Source organism: Rhinatrema bivittatum, chromosome 1 (assembly GCF_901001135.1).
Source record: "Rhinatrema bivittatum chromosome 1, aRhiBiv1.1, whole genome shotgun sequence".
NCBI classification, from domain to species: Eukaryota; Metazoa; Chordata; class Amphibia; order Gymnophiona; family Rhinatrematidae; genus Rhinatrema; species Rhinatrema bivittatum.
The window spans coordinates 421,618,685-421,639,165 of record NC_042615.1 but is presented as its reverse complement, the minus strand read 5'-3'; the positions used below and the strand labels follow the sequence as shown (position 1 = coordinate 421,639,165).

Sequence of the window (20,481 nt, the reverse complement as noted above, 5' to 3'; positions counted from 1 at the left end):
TTCAGGGAAAGTTGCTGTGTTATTCAAATGACCAACATGTATTAACGTCTTCATAACACATATTATTCAATGTCCATACTTGAATTCCATACTGTTCATTGTGTGGATATCAGTTGCACATAGCATTGAATTCTAAAACTATACAAAAAACATACCATATGATTAAGATAAACAACCAATTTATGACAGGTGTGTCCACCCTGTGCACCTTCACCTTAAACACACCATACCAACCAGGTCTATTCAACACGAAAGAGCTGCTTCCCCAATGATTTATAAATGCTTAACTCGCAACAGCAGGTTTGCATAGAATATGTTGTCAATCCATCGTTAAATTTTCATGAAAAAATGACCACAACTGGTTCAAAGACTTTTTGAAAACCTGCATAAAATCATTAAATACCATGAGTTAATTCAAATATCCCATAACCGACCTATGAAAACGGAAACGCTATCTAAAATATACTTCATGTCACAACATATACCTCGCCATCAATTCACCTACACTTGGTGTCCCCTTTATCAGCACAAACAAATATTATTAACGTTTTAAACATTCATACCACACAATTTGACGAGCCATCAAATCATTAAACAATATATTACCCTTAGTCAACGAAAACTGATGTTTTTACCATGATAATACTCGCTTCCTCCTATCTTATATACACCATACTTCCTAACCCCGTTAAAAAACATTCAGTCCTAATACACCCCAATCTCCTACCCCACTAGTTGCACTCCCTGACAGAAAACTATTAACTTGCTTACCGGAGAAGACTTAAACAAAAACTATAAAATCTTACAAAACTACAAAATCTTACCTCACCAAGACTTAAAATCAGTCTCCATCTGTATATATCGCACCTTCAAGTTTACTGCGTCAGACGCCGCCGCCATGCCCGGCTCTTCTGAAGGAAGGCTGCCATGAATGCGTAACATACGTCTATTTAACCCCCATATCCAATCATTAAATAACCTGAATCATACGTCATTATTTACGTCGGAAGCCTAAACAATTAGCCACCTTCAAACCGGAAAACACCCCTCAAACCATCATAACCGCAGGTATTGAATAAATAGATCACGAAGGTATAACTTGCTCCCATTAAGTATTATAAAAAGCTTCCCACTCGATCATATCATTCAATCCATGAGGGTGAACAGTCCTCCATGTATAAATATATCTTTGTTCAATCTTCCTGAGGATATTACTCACGTCGCCTTGTTGGCGTACGTGGCACTGTTGGACAGCAAAAAACTTAAGATCGTCAAGACTATGTTTAACAGCATCCCAATGAGACACCAATGGAGCTCCGCTTTTACGTGTCCTAAGTCTGCTTTTGTGTTCAATAATATGTTGCCTTATTTGCCTGCTCGTATATCCAATGTATATCAACTCACATGGGCAAATAATTGCGTAAATAACCATGGTGGACGCACACGTAAAACTTCCTCTTAAAGAATGTGAATGAGCTAAGTGAGGTACCTTGTACTCATTAATCTCCAACACATTTTGGCACACGGAACAAGTTCCACATTTAGTCTGACCCCAATTATCTTGTACTTGCCCCAACCTTGTTCTAGACAGTAATGATTTCACATTCATTCCTTTACGCATAGCGAAAATGGGGGGTTCCTCAAACCCAGGTAAAGATTGTAAAATCCGCCAATGTTGTAAGATAATTTGTTTGATTGAATGAGACTTCGTAGAAAAAGGTAATGTACATATAGATCTACTCAGCTGATTACGAGGACTAGGGAGCAGTAAGTTGTCTCGGTTAGCATATAACGCCCTTTTATAAGCATGTTTAATGGTTTTAAGAGGATAACCTCTTTCTCTAAATTTTTCCTTCAACCCCTCCGCACAGATTTTAAATTCATTTACAGTGGAACAAATCCGTTTGTAACGCAGAAACTGACTGATTGGTATACTTTCCTTCAACTTTTTTGGGTGAAAACTATGGAAGTGCAGAGTAGTGTTCCTATCTGTAGGCTTAATGTACACAGATGTACAAAGTTTGTTATTATGAATTTTCACCAAAATATCCAAATATGGTAATTGATGCCTACTGTATTGCATAGTAAATTTCAAATTTGAATCACACGAATTCATATATTGTTCAAATTGTTTTGAATCAACTTCGCTACCTCCCCAAATAAAGAAAAGATCATCGATATACCTCCTATACAAAAAAGTATACGAGAAATAACGCGAAGTATACACATATTTATCTTCGTACAGACCGACGTACCCAAGGAAGGGGTGAAACGGGTATCCCGTCGGGTATTATATTGTCCAATTTGAAATAATATATCATGTTATTATTTGTTTATAAATTGTAGATACTTGGTATCTGTTATAACATTTGATATTATTGTTTAATTTAGAATAAAATAATATGATATTTGTTAACAAATTGTAGATACTGGGTATCTGTTGTAACAATTAGAAATTTTTTGAAATATAATATGCTGTAATATTGTGGGAATATAAGATTTGTTATCGGCATTGTTAATGTACATGATGTATTTTAATAGTGTGTTGTGAGTTGTGATGGTATGTGTGGTATGTATGGAAGTATGATGTGAGCATTTTAATGTGGGTATTGTTTATAGCACTTTAGCATGATTTGTTATAAAATGTATTTTTGATATGATTGTGAAATAAAATTATTACATAATATTGGTTTGGCATTAAATTGTGCCGAGTTCCTCTGGGTTAGTAGTAATTGATTTGAATAACAGAGGATGCACTTATGTACATGGCTTGTTTAGAGAAGACATCCTGGAAGGAGGCATATTGTGGAGGTAAGCCAGGTAATGATGGTGTAGTGGGCATGCATATTAGCGGCAAGACATCCGCGAGACACCGACCATGACAGCCAGGTCCCCACTGGGATAATTCCAGCATGGCCCAATCAAACTGTGGCATATGATCTTGTAGCCAAGGCAGTCCAAGTACCACTGGGTACATGGCCTTTTCCAATACAAGAAAGGAAATGGATTCAGAGTGTAAAGCTCCGGTGCGCAGGCCAATGGTCTGGGTAATCAATGAAACTTCTCCAGGAAGTGGTTCCCCATGGATTGAAGACAATAGCAATGACTTAGCTATTGGTGTGGTAGGAATCCGTAGATGTTCTACTAAGTGTTTTAAGATGAAATTTCCTCCGGCTCCGGAGTCTATGAGAGCGAGGGTCTGAAATTCAAGGCTTTCGCAGAGTAGTGAGACTGGTAAAGATAATGGAGGAGTTAGAGAGGTGAGGCCTAGGAGAAGTCCTCCTGCAGATCGTAGGCCCATCAGTTTCCTGGACAGATGGGACAGGTTTGGACGGCGTGGCATGATTGGCCACAATACATGCATAACCCCATGCGTTTGCGAAAACGTCTTTCTTTAGAAGATAAATGAATTTGGCCTAGTTGCATAGGCTCGTCTTCTTCTAAGGCAGCAGATGGTAGGCTTGAGACAATTGGCACAGATTTAGGATGGTTAGCTCCTGAGGTGGACTTTCGAGGACTCTTACCCTCTTGAGTTCGGTCTCGAATATGGCGGTCAATTCTCCTGGTTGAAGACATCAAAAGATGGGAAAGAAGGGTGAAGTGGTGATTGTTGGAGTTTTTTTTTTAATTTTTAATTTTTGCAATTTCAGATATATTACAATCATATATCAAAAGAATAGAGATCATACATAACATTTCTCCTTAGGCAAAAATTCCATAGTAATTCTCACTAATCCAGATCTCTGATAACCAAGGAAATTTGAGACCAAAATGTATATATAGATAAATTAAAGAGCTCTTTTTACATCAATATCCAAAAAAGTAATAAACCGTCACATAAGATAATCCCCCTACTTTCATTAGTATCACACTTCAACCCTTCCCATCTAAGAAACCCCTTAGTTGTTCCAGTTCAAAGAAAACATATTTTTCTTCTTGGAATTTTGATAAACATTTACTTGGGTATCTTAACACCATACTTGCCCCACAATTTATCACCTCAGTTTTCATGAGCAACAACTTTTTCCTTCACTCTTATGTAGAGTGGACAATGTCCAGATATATCCAAACATGTTGCCCATGATACTGGGTTTTTCTATTTCTGAAGAAAAATTTAAGGACAAGATTCCTATCCTGCTCAAATGCGAATGAGGCAAGAGGTATTCCCCTTGTTTGAATTTCTGTATGCAACGACATGTCAATCATTTCAGAAATATTCAATGTTTGTTGTTCCTGTACTTCCTCTGCACCCTTTGAAATCAAAGACTTCCTAGATACAAAAAATGCTTTGGTAACCACTGGCATTATTTCCTTAGGAATCTTTAAACATTCCACCATATATTCTTTAAACATCTCCACCGGAGTTGTTTTCTTCACGAAAGGAAAATTTACAATCCGCAGATTTAAATAATGAAGAGAATTCTCTATGTTCTCAAATTTTTTCTCAGCAATAACTTCTGATCTAATTAAGTTACTCTGGATATTTTCCATTGTTATTATTTTTGCTTCCAATTTCACCACTTTTTCTTGTTGTGAGTTCATAGCCTTCTCAGTATTTAAACCCCTCTTATTCATTTCCAAGAATGCTTGTGTTAATGTTGAAATAGCAGATTCTATGGAGACTAATGCCTTCCATAGTGAATCTAACTTGACAATTGGGGGGTTTTGTAAAGAAAACACAGTTCCTGGCTGTAATATTACCGGTTCTTGAAGTGTAGTACTTTTAACGATGTCCCGTGTCGGTTCTCCCATTGGGGGCCTAGGCATGGAGGTAACCCCTCCAAACAGAGCTCCTCCACCTCCTTCACTCGCCAACTCTCCGCTTCCTCCGTCAGGCTCAGGGGACAGCAGCTCTCTCCTCCTTGACATCAGAGCTTACGATGTTTCCTCCATTTCCAACCCCGCCTGACCTCGCGGTGGTGTTGGCATCTCAGAGGCTCCCGGGCTAAGCGAGATCTCCTCGGCCTTAGAGAGAGAACTGAGCTCCTGGTTCTCTCCCTCAGCGGCCCTCGCCTCCGGCATTTTCGGGGTGAGTTAGAAGAAGCTCTCGATTTTAGTTTGCTGGGTTCCTTCCTCTTTAGCGGGAATATTATTTTTAAGCTTTGCTTTGCACTTTGTGTGCGGCATGATAAAGGTAATCCATAAATCTCTGGTGAAGTTCAAAGAAATCTCAAACGCCAAAGAGAACTCCTTCCATACATCTTATGTAGCGGCCATCTTGGTCCTTCCTCGATAGTTGGAGATTTTAATCTGCCAGGTGTAGACTAGAGAATCCCTTCTGCAGAATCTAATAGTAGTAGAGAGATAGTGGATGCCGTGCAAGGAGCTCTGTTCAAACAAATGGTAATGGAATCCATGAAGGAGGGAACTATACTCGATTTAGTGTTCACTAACGGAGATAATATCTCTAATGTGCAGGTGGGAGCCCACCTCAGCACTAGTGATCATCAAAGAGTATGGTTTTATATCACAAATAGGATACGAAGAAGTCGCACGAAGACCCGAGTTTTGCAGTTCAAAAACACAGACTTTGTTGAAATGGGGAAGTACCTGGAGGAAGAACTAGAAGGCTGGGAGAAAATGAGAGATGTGGAACAACAGTGGGCCAAACTAAAAGGAGCAATTACCAAGGTAACTAATCTATATGTTAAAATAGTAAAGAAAAGCAAGAGAAAAATGAAACCTATCTGGTTATCAAAGGAGGTGGCTGTTAAAATAAAAGTTAAAAGAACAGCGTTTAAGAATTATAAAGGATCCCAAAGGGAGGATAACAAGGAAGCATATCTGGTGGAGACGAAGAAAGTAATAAAGACAGCAAAAAGTCAAGCAGAAGAAAAGATTGCCAAAGAGGTAAAGCGAGGTGACAAAACATTTTTCAGATACATCAGAGAAAGGAAAAAAGTCCAAAGTGATATAGTGAAACTGAAAGGTGAAAAGGATCAATGTGTGGAGAGATGAAGAAATGGCAGAAATATTAAACTAATACTTCAGTTTAGTGTTCACTAAACAGGACCCTGGAGAAGGACCTTCGCTAGTTAACAAGAAACTGGAGGGGAGTGGAGTAGATGAAACTCCATTTACAGAAGAGAATGTATGGGAAGAGCTAGGAAAATTGAAAGTGGACAAAAGCCTTGGGGCCTGATGAGGTTCATCCCAGAATACTGAGGGAGCTCAGAGATGTGTTGGCGGTCCGCTGCGTGACCTATTCAATAAATCCCTAGAAACGGGAGTGGTGCCGAGTGATTGGACAAGAGCAGTGGTGGTCTCGCTTCACAAGAGTGGGAGCAGAGAGGAGGCTGGAAACTACAGGCCGGTTAGCCTCACCTCGTTGGTGGAAAAAGTAATCGATTCGCTTCTGAAAGAAAGAATAGTGAACTACCTACAGTCAGAAGAATTGCTGGACTAGAGGCAGCATGGATTCACCAGGGGAAGGTCCTGTCAGACAAATCTGATTGACTTTTTTGATTCGGTGACTAGGGAATTCGATCAAGGAAGAGCGCTCAATGTCATCTACTTGGATTTCAGCAAAGCTTTTGATACGGTCCTGCACAGGAGGCTTGTGAATAAAATGTGAAGCTTAGGAGTGAGTGCCAACATGGTAGCCTGGATTGCAAATTGGTTGATGGACAGAAGACAATGTGTGATGATAAATGGAACTTACTCTGAAGAGAGAGCGGTGTTAAGCGGATGCCCCAAGGATCAGTGTTGGGACAGGTCCTGTTCAATATCTTTGTGAGTGACATTGCGGATGGGATAGAAGGTAAGGTTTGTCTTTTTGTGGATGATACTAAGATCGGCAACAGAGTGGACATGCCGGAAGTAGTGGAGAGAATGAGATAGGATTTAAGGAAGCTGGAAGAGTGAGTGAAGATATGGCAGCTGAGATTCAATACCAAGAAGTGCAGAGTCATGCATATGGGATGTGGAAATCCAAAAGAACATGTATTTGATGGGGGTGAAGGGCTGATGTGCACAGAACAGGAGAGAGACCTTGGGGTGATAATGTCTAATGATCTGAAGTTGGCAAAACAATGTGACAAGGCGATAGCTAAAGCCAGAAGAATGCTGAGCTGCATAGAGAGAGGAATATATAGTAAGAGAAAGGAAGTGATGATCCACTTGTACAGGGCCTTTGTGAAGCCTCACCTGGAGTACTGTGTTCAGTTCTGGAAACCGTATCTCCAAAGAGACAGAGACATGATGGAGGCGGTCCAGAGAAGGGTGACCAAAAATGTGGATGGTCTTCATAAAATGACTTATGAGGAGAGATTGAAGAACCTAAATATGTATACCCTGGAGGAGAGGAGGAACAGGGGTGATATGATACATACTTTCAGATACTTGAAAGGTTTTAATGATGCATGGTCAATAACAAACCTTTTCCGTTGGAAAAAAAATCAGTAGAACTAGGGGTCACGATTTGAAACTCCAGGGAGGAAGACTCAGAACCAATATCAGGAAGTATTTCTTCACAGAGAGGGTGGTGGATGCCTGTAATGCCCTTCTGAAGGAAGTAGTGAAGACTAAAACTGTGAAGGATTTCAGAGAGGCATGGGATAAACACTGTGGATCCATAAAGGCTGGAGGATGGGAATGAAGAGAAGAGCCATGGGGATGGCTTGCTGAAATGGAGGCTACTACCTAGTGATTACTACCCTTACTCAATAAGCCTTCACACGGTTAATGCAACTCCAACATTGTTCTCTGCTTCAACGGCAAGGGGAAATGTGGAAAAGAGGATTTGCATTCAGACAACAACCAACAAGGACTGAACTACACAATCAGGGTAAATAAATAAGCGTGGAGGTAGCTTGCTTATTGCGGCGGTTACTACCCTAAACCAATTAAGCCTGATCCTTCACTTTGAATGCATATACAGCGTTGCTCTCTGCTTCAACGGCAGGGAGAAATGTGGAAAAGAGGATTTACATTCAGACAACATCCAACAAGGGATTGATCTGTGCAGTCTGGGTAAACAAGTTTTGGGGTAACTTGCTTGATGCTGCGGTTACTACCCTTAACCATTAAGTCTTATTCTCACCTTTGATGCAACTCCAGCATTACTCTCTGCATCAATGGCAGGGGGTGGCAGGAAATTTGAATCAGTTACCAACAAGGGCTCTGAACTTGGTGGTCGGTGAAACAGATAAGTATGGGAAAATAAGTTTGGGTAGACTGAATGGGCCGATTGGTCTTTTTCTGCCATCATTTCTATGTTTCTATGGCCTAAGCTGACAATCACTTGGTGTGCATACGCATGCCATACTGTCCCTCGTGCTGAGGATGACGTCGCGAGCATGCTGTCATTTTTATAATACTTTATTGGACGTACATCTGATATTCTATGGTGATGTCAGACGTATATGTTGGACAGGATTTTTCTTTGGCATGCTTCCTTTCTCGCTGATGCCCAAGCATGGGAATGACTGCCATTTTGATGTACATTTGCTGATTCATTTTCTATACTTCTAAGAACAATCTACATATGCCGAAATTCACATTTCTTTTCTGGAACACACAATCACATATCTCCACTGTCCTCACGTTCCTTGGGTGCCAATTTATGTAACTGTTAGTTGAAAGTGATAAATCCTTTCAGGGCACACAAACATATAACTTCAGGGGCTTCTTCAGTTAGTACTCTTCACATATCCTGAGCTTTCTATCCCAGAGGTGGATACTTTTTATGGGGAGACTCTCATTTATGGCCCAGACAGTGGTGTAAACATCCTGTGTGTGTGGATAGCTGTGGTATCTCCTGGAGGGGGTGTGCTTGTTCAAAATAGTCAGGACCAGGCATTGGGTGTTAAATAATAATTTTACTGATTGTTAAAAGTTAAATTAAAGTTCATCTTTCAAATAATGTGCAGTTACAGTTGAATTTATTACACGTAGGGTGTCACATGCTTGGGTAGGTGTCCTTTACTTCAGCAACTTGGTAGAACTTCCCATGATGATGATAAATGTGCAAAAAAGCTCTCCCAGCAGCCTATTTGGGATTCCTATGACAGGGATCCCACCCTAACACAGAAAGAACAGTCCTACCGGAGGAATTCAGATTCTTCCCAAACACCCAGCCCTGTATCCTGGTCCCGTGTAGTTAGCGATCTAGATGGGAGTCTCCAGATCTTACTTGAACTCTTTTAGTTGTTCTGGAAGGTGACTTCTTGTGTTGAAAAATCTGTAGATAACTGTCAGGCTGATACAAAAAATAATAGTAAAGCGATCAGTGATTTCTCTAATTTTCTACCAGTCTCTAATTTGCCCACCTTGGTAAAAAACCAATTTGGTTTTCATAAAAGACATAATACTGAATTATTATTGGGATCTCTGATGGATACCTTACTACGTTATTTGGACCAGGGTAGGGCGGGTATTTTAATTCATCTTTATGCGTTGGGTGCTTTTGACACAGTAAATCATACAGTTTTGTTGTGTAGATTTATCAGGGAAGTTTTGTTGTGTAGATTGGAAGTTCTTCCAATGGTTTGAATTCTTTTTCACATGGGAGAAAAAAGTGGGTTCAAATAGGGGATTTGTTACGAGAGTGGATCCTTGGGTCAGCGGAAGCGAGAGCCAATTTGGAGGATCCCCAGAGGTTCCCTTCCGACGGCAGGCAAGGCTAGTGGGGACCTGAGACCCCGCAGGGGCTTCACCACTACCAGTCCTCGTTCCCTGCAGGTTCAGCCCTTGGATACCAGGGCCGGCTGGACTTACGTGGGGTCTCAGGCAGGCGATGAATCTTGTGGTGTGGCAGGCAAGGGTCTTGGCCAGCAGTGTATCTTGTAGTCAGGCAGGCAAGGGTCGTGGCAGGCGTAGACATAGTCAGGCGAAGCAAGGGTCCTGAAACCAGGGCAGGCGAAAGACAAGAACCAGGAAACAAGCCAACAGGAATTCCCACAGGAACAGGAGCCAGGAATAGCCAAGGCAAGGCCTATGGAGCAGGCCTTGCCTTAAATAGTTGCAGGGCTGGGAGGAGGAGTCCTGGCCCCTCCCATGCTGTCCCCTGAAAAGGGGACAGCATGGGAAACCGGGGGTCAGGAAGCAGGCCCGAGCAGGCGCTGGCGGTGTGCCATCCCGCGCAGTGCGTCGGGGAGAGCACCGGAGAAGGAGGCCACAGCGGAGCTCGCCGGCCGTAATGAGGCTCCCGGGCCCAAGGAGGCAGAGTTGGCCGTGCCGGTAGGTGGAGGAGTCCGGCTGCAGTTCTTTGCAGCCAACTCTCACAACAGGATTCTTGTTCAAGGTGGTATGACATTGACCTGGATGTTCCACACGGATCTGTATTGTCGCCCGCTCTTTTTAACCTTTAACTTGCCCCTTTGGGAAAATTGTTAAAGGAGTTGGGGTTGACATATTTTATTTATGTGGATGATGTGCAAATATTTATCCCATGTGATGAAGAGGGTAAATTTCCAGTGACATTTCTTCAGTTTTGCATATTGAGAATTAAGCAATGGCTGGCTCATAATGATTTACTACTGAACCTTACAAAAATAAAATTGTTTTGGGTGGATTCACCAGCATTGTTGTCTGAGGTTCCTTCCATAACTGTAGAGAATATTGATTTGTCTATTTTAACTGAGGTAAGGAATCTGGGTGAGGTGTTAGATTCTCTACTTACCTTGCATGTTCAGTTCATCCAGTGGCCCAATCTGCTTTTTATAAACTAAAGTTGATATAACATGTCCTACCAAGAGGCTTGTTCAGAACTGCACTTCAGGCCTTGGTTCTGGGGCAGTTAGATTATTGCAATTCCCTTATGTGGGTTTGTCCAACAAATTGCTCCATGTATTGCAATTTATCCAGTATGCAGCCACTTGTATTTTAATGGGCTTGTGTCGGAGTGATCATATCCAACCTGTATTAAGGGAGTTACATTGGCTGCCAGTGAGGTTGAAATCCAAATGTAATCTTATTACTATAGCACTGTTGATTGAAGGACATGAAATATAAGCACCTGAATAAATAAATAAATAATTGATAGTTTCAGGAACCTGCTAATCCAGCCTGGTTTCCCGTCAACAAGTAAAATCCTGATGAGGCAGGGAGGCCTCACCAGGGAGGAAAAAACATACATATTTACTACTTGGTGTTTGTCCTGATCTAAATCTAACCACACTTCACATTACAAAATGACTGCAACCAATCCCAGCTCTGCAAAGTGGGAGGAGGGCAAGGGAGATGGAAACTCGTGATTTTTTAACTAATTAGAATGTAACTTAAGGGCATGTAGTGTGTTCTGAAAGATCCTGCCACATTCCTATGTTTAAGTGGTAAAAAATGTACAAGGAGAAATAAAATAGTAGCATGAAAAGAATTAAAAACCAATCAATGAAATATGAAAATGCCAAAAGTATAATCAAGTATTTTTCTCTTACATGGACCAGTCTTCAGGGCCAAGTAACAAGAATAATTGTTTGTCACAGACTTTCCCGGTCACCTCTCAAGAATCCAAGTAAGTTCAGTTGTTTTTGGATTACAGCAATCAAAAGGGCACTTTCAGGGCTGCTACAGTTTGTATTTATAGATTTTCCAATAGTATTGTGTGCTCTCTCTTTGGTTATACATTAAGGGGCGGATTTTCAGAGCCCTGCTCGCGTAAATCCGCCCAAAACCGGGCGGATTTACGCGAGCAGGGCCCTGCGCGCCGGGTAGCCTATTTTACATAGGCCTCCCGGCGCGCGCAGAGCCCCGGGACTCGTGTAAGTCCCAGGGTTCTCCGAGGGGGGCGTGTCGGGGGCGGGCCCGGTCGTCGCGGCGTTTCGGCAGCGTTTTGGGGGCGGGTACGGGGGCGTGGCTACGGCCCGGGGCGGTCCGGGGCGTGGCCGCGCCCTCCGTACCCGCCCCCAGGTCGCGGCCCGGCGCGCAGGAGGCCCGCTGGCGCGCGGGGATTTACGCCTCCCTCCGGGAGGCGTAAATCCCCCGACAAAGGTAAGGGGGGGGTTTAGACAGGGCCGGGCGGGTGGGTTAGGGAGGAGAGGGGAAGGTGAGGGGAGGGCAAAGGAAAGTTCCCTCCGAGGCCGCTCCGATTTCGGAGCGGCCTTGAAGGGAACGGGGGTAGGCTGCGCGGCTCGGCGCGCGCCAGCTATACAAAATCCATAGCCTTGCGCGCGCCGATCCAGGTTTTTAGCAGATACGCGCGGCTCCGCGCATATCTACTAAAATCCAGCGTACTTTTGTTTGCGCCTGGAGCGCAAACAAAAGTAGGCTATTCGCGCGCCTTTTAAAATCCGCCCCTAAACTTCTTATGTAACTTTCTTTTAATGAAAATTTGAAAGTTATTGGGCCTCTGGCATATCACAATAGCTGATATTTGTTTCCAGCTCTGGTGCAGCAGCAGTGATCTGCAAAGTCACCCATTTGCCAAACAGATATGATTTCCAGACTAGTTTGTGCTGCCTGCCAGGTACCTGAAACCCAGATATATAACAGAACTGTCGGCAAACCCCGCCCCCCAATCCTGTAGGCATCAATCATGCAAGAATATATGAACCTGAGCTGATCGGGAAAGCACTACGTAGCACTGATAATACCAAAGAGGCAGAGACACTGATGGTGTTCTGGTCTATCCCTTCGGTCAGGAGTAAAGGCATAGAAAAGAGACAGAATCATCCTGCAGATGAACATTTGATTTTGTGGATGAAGTTGACAAGGCTTTGGGATGTCTTTTATTTTTATGGCTCAAAGTGTGAAATTGGAAGAAGAAAGTCTGTCGAATAAAGACAGGATACATCATTTAAATAAGGGAAAGAGTCTGCCTTTATTCATAGACTCACCAGCCTACTGAGGAGAACTTTAAACTGAGTTTATCACAGGATACTAGCAAAAGCCTAAAGGCAAGAAGGGCACATAGGAATCAAAATGAAGTCTGGAGAATAGGGAGTTGTACAGAAAGCCCTGTGTTAGCAGGTGGAAACACCTGAGCAGTAGTAAATTGGAACCCTTTTAAAATAGTGGATGGAAGTGGAAGAGTGTGGCTACAGGAGAGTAAGGGGGCTGGTCAGGTATTGGTAGGGGGATTGCTACAATTCTTCAAAAGGAAGAGACAGGAAATAAGAGAGGGGGCAGAAAAATCATTTGGAAAGTTATCTGCAGAAATGCTGGAAACGTAACAAAATCATAACTCTAAAAGCACCACGATGGAAGAGGTCATCAATGTGGCTGCAGTCACTGAATTATGATTCAGTGATATCTTAAATGGGAGGTGGATATGTCAGGGTATACTGTTTTCATAAAAGAAAAGAGGGAGTAATTGCTGAATATGTTAGAGGCCAAATAAAAGCCAAGTGAGAAAGGAGCAGCTGGGTTACTGCTACTATTATAAGTGCTACCAGATATATGCAGTGCAATTCAGAACCACATAAGTAACAGTCCTTTCTCTGTAGAGCTTGCAATCTAATCAAAACAGACATATAGGGCAAAGGAAACTTTGGACGTTTCATTTATTAAGACAGTGGTTAAAATCAATAATGCTGTAAGTAGGACAATCAGGGGCTGAAATTTAAAAGCAGTTTCAAAAAGATGGGTTTTTAGACTGGATTTGAATAAGGTCAGAGAGGGAGCAATACGCACCAACTCAGGAAGTCTACTCCAAGCATACGGTGCAGCCAGCTGGAATGCACAGGGTTGGGAGTTTGTGGTAAAGGAGAAGGGCATAGATAGGAGTGACTTGCCCAATGAGCAGTGTTTATGAGAAGGGAGGGAAGAGAATTGCTGTGGGTTGTCTTGAAGAAACCTAAGGGATCTAACATGTATGTAGACATAATCTATAGATTGCCATTACAAGGGGATAAGATGGATAAGGACATGACAGAAACCATCCAAAGGATAGCATGCAAGGACGAGGTGCTGTTAATGGGGAGGACTTGTATTTGAAATTGCTACCTGCTGGATCAGTTAGAAGTAGGGGAATTCTGGAATTATTGCAAGAGGATTTTCTTAACATTTGAAGAGCCTACTCCAGACAGTATAGCACTGAATGTGGTACTGACAAATAGAGACATTGTCATTGAAGTCAAAGTAGGAGACAGCTTGGGGCCCAGTGATCATCGTATTTTGTGGCTCAATGTAAACACTGAATCAGAAACAAACTATACTAAAACAAGAGTCCTAGACCTCAGAAGAGCTATCTTTAAGAAAATAACTGATTATGCTAAGAAGCCTTTGTCAGGAGCAGGGGATCTAAGAGGCTCAGAAAAACTCTGGACAGCAATACAAGAGTAATGAAATGGCAATAAATATTTGTGTCAGGCATGTAAGGAAGTGACCACTATGGCTTTCCAAAGAAGAAAGAAAGTGTAGAAAAAAAGTAGAATTCAATAAAAAGACATTGACAGAAGGAAGAAGACAGGTGGGAGCTGAGAAAGGGTAGTGGTAAATGGAGTTTTCTCTCTCGGAGGAATGGGATGTTATTAGTGGTGTGCCTCAGGGATCGGTCCTTGGACCACTTGTTTTCAACATTATTTTGAGTAACATAACACAAAAAGATATAAAAGGATGGAGTCGATCCAGAGGGTGGCTACTAAAATGGTCAGTGGTCATTGTTCTAAAGCATATGGGGATAGACTTAATGATCTAAACATGCATACCCTAGATAAAAGGCGATATAGGGGAGATATGATAGAGACATTCAAATATCTCAAAGGTTTCCATGCACAAGAGGTGAGCCTTTTTCAATGGAAAGCAGGTTCTAGAATGAGGGGTCATGCAATGAGGGTGAAAGGGGGTAGACTCAAGAAATATTTCTTTATAGACCCTTTAAAACTAATCCCTTAGCTTCCCCCACCCTCCCGACCCCCCAAAAAACTTTTTACAGGTACCTGGTGGTCCAGTAGGGGTCCCTGGAGCGATCTCCCGCTCCCGGGCCATCGGCTGCCACTAATCAAAATGGCACCAATGGCCCTTTGCCCTTACCATGTGACAGGGTATCCGTGCCATTGGCCGGACCCTGTCACATGGTAGGAGCACTGGATGGCCCGCGCCATCTTGTGCTCCTACCATGTGACAGGGGCTGCCCTTACCATGTGACAGGGTATCCGTGCCATTGGCCGGACCCTGTCACATGGTAGGAGCACTGGATGGCCCGCGCCATCTTGTGCTCCTACCATGTGACAGGGGCTGACCAATGGCACCGGTAGCCCCTGTGACATAGTAAGAGCAAAGGCTATCGGCGCCATTTTGATTACTGGGAGCCCGATGGCCCAAGTGCAGCAGATCGCTCCCGGACCCCCGCTGGACCACCAGGGGCTTTTGGCAAGTCTTGGAGGACCCTCCTGACCCCCACAAGACTTGCCAAAAGTCCAGCGGGGGTCCGAGAGCGACCTCCTGCACTTGGACCGTCGGCTGCCTAACTAAAGGTTAGGGATAAAATTTTTTCTTTAGTGAAAAGATGAAAACCAAATAGGGAATACACAGAGTTAACAGAGAGGATGGGTTTGGTGAAGAGATGGATTGGATGAAAGCAGATATCCTGAACAAATATGTCTACTAGGAGAGGGTGGTGGACCAAAGGCAAAAGGCAAGAGCAGAATGGATTGTGGAGCAAACACAACTCCATTTACTGAGGAGGAAATAAAGTACTGGCACAATTGAAAGTAGACAAGACTATGGGATCTTATGGAGGAACATCCTAAAACGCTAAAGGAGGTGCTGACAGGGCTGGATTTAAGAGTATGGTGCCCATAGGCAGAGGATTTAGGGACTGGAGATTTTGCCCCAGGAGTCAGAGAGCAACAGAGATAGTGTCCGTTTTTGTGCTCTTTCAGAATATGACGCTCTAGACATGTGCCTATGTTGCCTATGGCTAAATCACACAACGCATATATGCAACAAACGCCAATTGTATTTTTGCTCTGTCTTTTTTTTTTTGTTTTAATATGTTTATTAACAACAGAGAAGTCCAGTACAAGACTGCACTTTAACAGACAAGTGCAAATTGCAACGATTAGCAGGGCTTCATACATATCTCTACATTTGCCATCCCATGCATTGCTTCTTGAGAATACCCAGTGGCCAGTATCCAGTAAGAAACTTTAGAGAAGAAAAACAGTAGAGAACATTACTAAACAAAGTTGAACGCTAAGGAACCTTAATCACAAAAGTACAGTAGAAGTACAGTACATTACCAAACAGTACAGCAAGGCATCACACCCCGCCTTCTATGTCCTGGTTACCCAGCAGTAATGCCTCATGGTATGCATTGCCTCCTCCGTACACATGTAATATCAGCAGGCAAGACTTATTATCCTTCGTACCCACCTACAGTCATACCTGGAAGCCTTGGAATCCGGCTATCCATAATGGTACGCTCTACCATCTGGTCGGCTTCTTGCTCTGTCTTTTATTTTATTTTATTTCCTCAATCTTAAAAAAAAAAATTATTTTTATTTTATTCTTGATTTGTTAAGTTAGAATTATTTGTAAACCGTTTTGATCAAATTCCATTTGCTATGACAGTATATAAGAATTTTTAAATAAATAAATCAATACAGGACCTTGTTGCCAGGAGCAGGAAGGGAGATTGAGTAGGACCTGTGGCAACACAGTAGGAAGGCAGAAAGTGGCACAGTGGATAGGATTATTTGCCAATAGCTTCTGTGTTTCTGTGTAAAGCAACAGAGACTCAGAAAGTTAGTAAAGCGGGTGATCAGTTGTTTCACTGTCAGTTTTGCTGCTGCACTCCAATTGTATACAATTGTTGAATGATTTTAAATTCTAATTTTTCTAACCCTAGCTGCGCCTCTTGTAGATTATTCAATCTGCATTCTCTTTTTAGACCTCAGCATTACAAATAAATGAAAATGCATTGTTGTATGCGTGAAAAACTTTATTTTTAGAAAACACAGACTGAAACTCTTAATTTTGAAAAAAATATTTTCTCTGATCACACGCAGAATGGTAGTCTTCACACATGGGTGACATTATCGGATGGAGCCCAGTATGGATTTTTGATCTCAAAGAATTCTAGAGCTTTCACACATGCCGTACTGAGCATGTGCAGCTGTAGTTAGCATCCTGCCCCCTAGGCAGTGTCTCACAGTCTCTTTTTTTCTACAGAGCCGTGTGGTCACGGTATTCAGCTTTGCTCTCTCCTTCCAATTTAGTTGTGATTTTTTTTCTGGAGCTACAGTTGTTTTCTTTTCCTTACTGTAGTTTTTGCTTCTTATTTTACTTTTTCTCTGCCTTTCAACTTTCTGCCAGCCGCATGGCGAGCCTTGGTCACTGTGCAGCTTGGCAGAGTCTACTTCTAATTCTTGCGCTGCCTGTTTTTGGTGCCTTCGTCTAGTGCTGACAGGACTGACAGAGTGCAGTCTGTGTTCCGTTTAGACCACTGAGCCTGGGGACTTGCCTGACTTGAGCTCTCCTTAGGCAGGAATTCCATGTTGTTCCATCGATTGATTGGCATCGATTGAGGCGCAGACAGTGAAGGTATCGAGGGCCGTACGTTCCTGTGGGAGGGAGAGCTCATCCTCCCCACATTCTGAGAAACTAACCTCCACAGGCAAGAGCCCTGGACAATGTAGCCTCCCCTCCTGCTTGCCAGTGATGGTAGTGCAGTCTCCTTGTGAGAGAGGGTGAGCAGGAACTTGGGCAAGCAGCACCGCTGCTGCACTTTTGGTGCCATGCCCGGTAACAGTTGCCCATTCACATGTGTGACCAGTGCTCCGATGATCTGACAAGTTGATGTCAGGACTGTGTCAGGGACCAGTACCGCCATTGAGCACCTTGACGCCACTCTTGACGCCATTGAGGTGTTGGTGTACCCTCGATACCATTGACACTGTAAGGGCCATCGACTGTGGGCACTGTTGAGTGCCGTACATGCGGTCGATTCATGATTCCAGGGCATAGGCATCATAATGTGCTATGGGCCCTCGATGCACTGAAGGAACGGTATTGACTCAAGCTTCCTTGACCATCATGGGCATCGATGCACTGGGATAGCGGCACCAACTGGTGTCGTGGTCTGTGCTGCATCGGGAAATAGGATGGCTGTCAAGCATCATGGTCATTCTCGCTGCCATTGAGGTACGTGGCAGCCCTTGAGGCCATCAAGGTGGAGTCTTCCCTCAAGGCCATCGAGGTGCACCCTCGAGGCCATTGAGGTTTGAGACTGTCCTTGACAAAGTGCCTGGAGGCTATCAGGTGTGTTTGCTTGCAATGCCATTTGTGGCTGCTCTTGATGATATTGAGTACAATCGCACCAGGGCTTCATCGAGCGCCTGGTCACTCTTGAGGCCATTGACTGCTGGGGCATGGATGTCCTAAGAGCCCTCGAGCACCATAGGGGCTTCGGACAGGCAGCTGTGGTGTGATCGAGCACCAGGGTCACCATCGACCGAGGCACTTTGGAGCACTGAAGCATCCAGGTTGCACCATGGCCTGGGGCTCTCGAGGCTATCAAGCATTGGGGGAACCAATGAGCCCCTTTGCTGGTGTTCAGAAAGGGCACTAGGGGGCATCAAGATGCTAGCAATGGTGTACAATTGTCGGGTGCTCAGAGCTGCCTTACAATGCCGAACGCACTGGGGTTGCAAGGCATGGACACCGTCTCAGCTGGCGTGAGCCATAAATATGGGCATGCTGTCTCAGCTGGCATCAGAAATAGGCATGGACATGGACGCCATCAAGCCAGAAATATCAACCCCCTTGATTTTCCATCGGTGCTGCTGACCCTTGGACATTTTCAATGAGCCATCGGCACCTTTGGGCACCGTGTACATCTGGAGTGCCACCAGGCTGTCTCTATCTGCAGTCCCTTGGAGTACCATCAATAGCACTGCATGCCGTTGTGCATGCCGGGCATCTGTTGTGCAATTAAGTGTGGTTGAAGCTAGTGAGCTCTAAGGATGCTATTGGCACTGGGAGTGCCGTTGTCACTGTGGGCACCAGTGGACACAGTCGGAGGCTGCAGGGCACCACCGCAGAGCACCATGGACATCTTTGATTACCATGAGCTTCCCTTCTGCATTATCTTGCGGAAAGGGAGGTGAGCCATTCACAACCCCAATCCAAGGGCTGCAATTAGCCTCTTGGAGCTTTGTCATGTACCTTGGGTACTATGGGTGTAACAATACCTATCACCAAGAATGGCCATAGTCAGAACCCCTGTGACACTGGGGACACCATCAACGTACTGTATCTGCTGACTGTATTAAGAATTAGTGTAACAGTGGAGTGCGTCATGAACAGTTGGGAATGGTGGGGTCATCTGCTCCTCCAAGCACCTTAGATGCTGGTGGGCGGCATTCTTTCGGCCTGTACCATGTCAGACATAGTGGAACTGCCATCATTGCAGTATGCATCAATATTGCATACTGTGTAAATATTATCTGTAAATGCATTTTATTGTGTAAATATTCATGCCCCTTTTCTTTCTTCTTCCTCCTCTCCCAGTTGTAAACTTCCTTGTTCATTGTAACTACTATTTCTGCACCAGTTTAGTAGCTTGAGTTCTCTGTTCAATGCACGACTTGTTAAATGTAAACCAACTTGATGCAACCTCTAGTCGTGAAAGCCGGTATAGAAAATAATTAAATAAATAAATTGCATCAAGGTGTCAGCTACCTCATCCATTTTACACCTTTGGGTACAATGGGACACTAGCGAGGAGGATGCCATCACACACTTTTGGATTGCTTTTTCGCAGTGTGCAGCTGCCAGTTCTAACAGGTAGTGTCCAGTCCCTGCTGTGCCGTGGGATTCTACCCACAGTTGCGGTGATGGGATGCCTATGTGCACCGCCATACGCAAGATGGGTTCTGCTACATGAGTACTGGTCATCGTGCTTTAAAAGCAGTGGTCTTCAGTTACCTTCTAGTGTAGGTGTGTGGGTGTTTCCCTCGTGGCGAGCACACCATTTATGCACCGCTGCCAAAAGTCTGACATAAGCCTGCATTCCTTTTTGAACTACTAGGGGTGTAGATACAAGGAAGGTAGTGTTAGGAATCTTTCCTTCCCACAGAAGAGGGGTGTATCTTTCAACCCCTCCTCTATAAACTACATTGAATCTCCTTAGGGAGGAAGCCTCTGGGACTTCATCCCTTGCAGGTCCATCGCCAGACTGGAGTCTTGGGTGTTGGGAGGACAGCAGCAGGGGTTGTTGGACCATTCTCGCTGGTCCATGAATTACTGTGGTGTCCTACCCTTTGACTGGGTGGCCACCTCTGGCCGATTTGGTTGTTTTTGAACCTCAGCAATCAGCGGCCATAACCCACTTTCCCAGGGAGAGTAGGAAGGGTTTTCAGGATTGGGAGGCCCCGATTCCCATTGCTTTCCTGTCCCTTTGGATAGGGGAGATATGACTGGGTTCCAGAAGTGACCCTTATGGGTTCCCTTTGGGCTACCAGGTTGTCTGTCTCTTCAAGGGATGGTCCTTATTCCTCATTTCCCGAAGAAAGGATTTCCTCACCTCTGATGAGGGTTTGCTCTCTGTTCCCTGTGGGATCTGACAACAAGTCGGGTGTTAGCGCTCATTCCTAG

At 43.9% G+C, this 20,481-nt stretch overlaps 1 protein-coding gene across 1 annotated transcript in view; it reads left to right on the top strand.

Annotated features, from left to right (window-relative positions):
• Window positions 1-20,481, top strand: part of LOC115080968 — a 312,075-nt gene that overhangs the window by 275,216 nt on the left and 16,378 nt on the right. Inside the window, exon 12 of the mRNA XM_029585462.1 lies at window positions 11,388-11,455. Coding sequence (XP_029441322.1) covers window positions 11,388-11,455 — 68 coding nt within the window. The remainder of the gene's footprint in view (window positions 1-11,387; window positions 11,456-20,481) is intronic.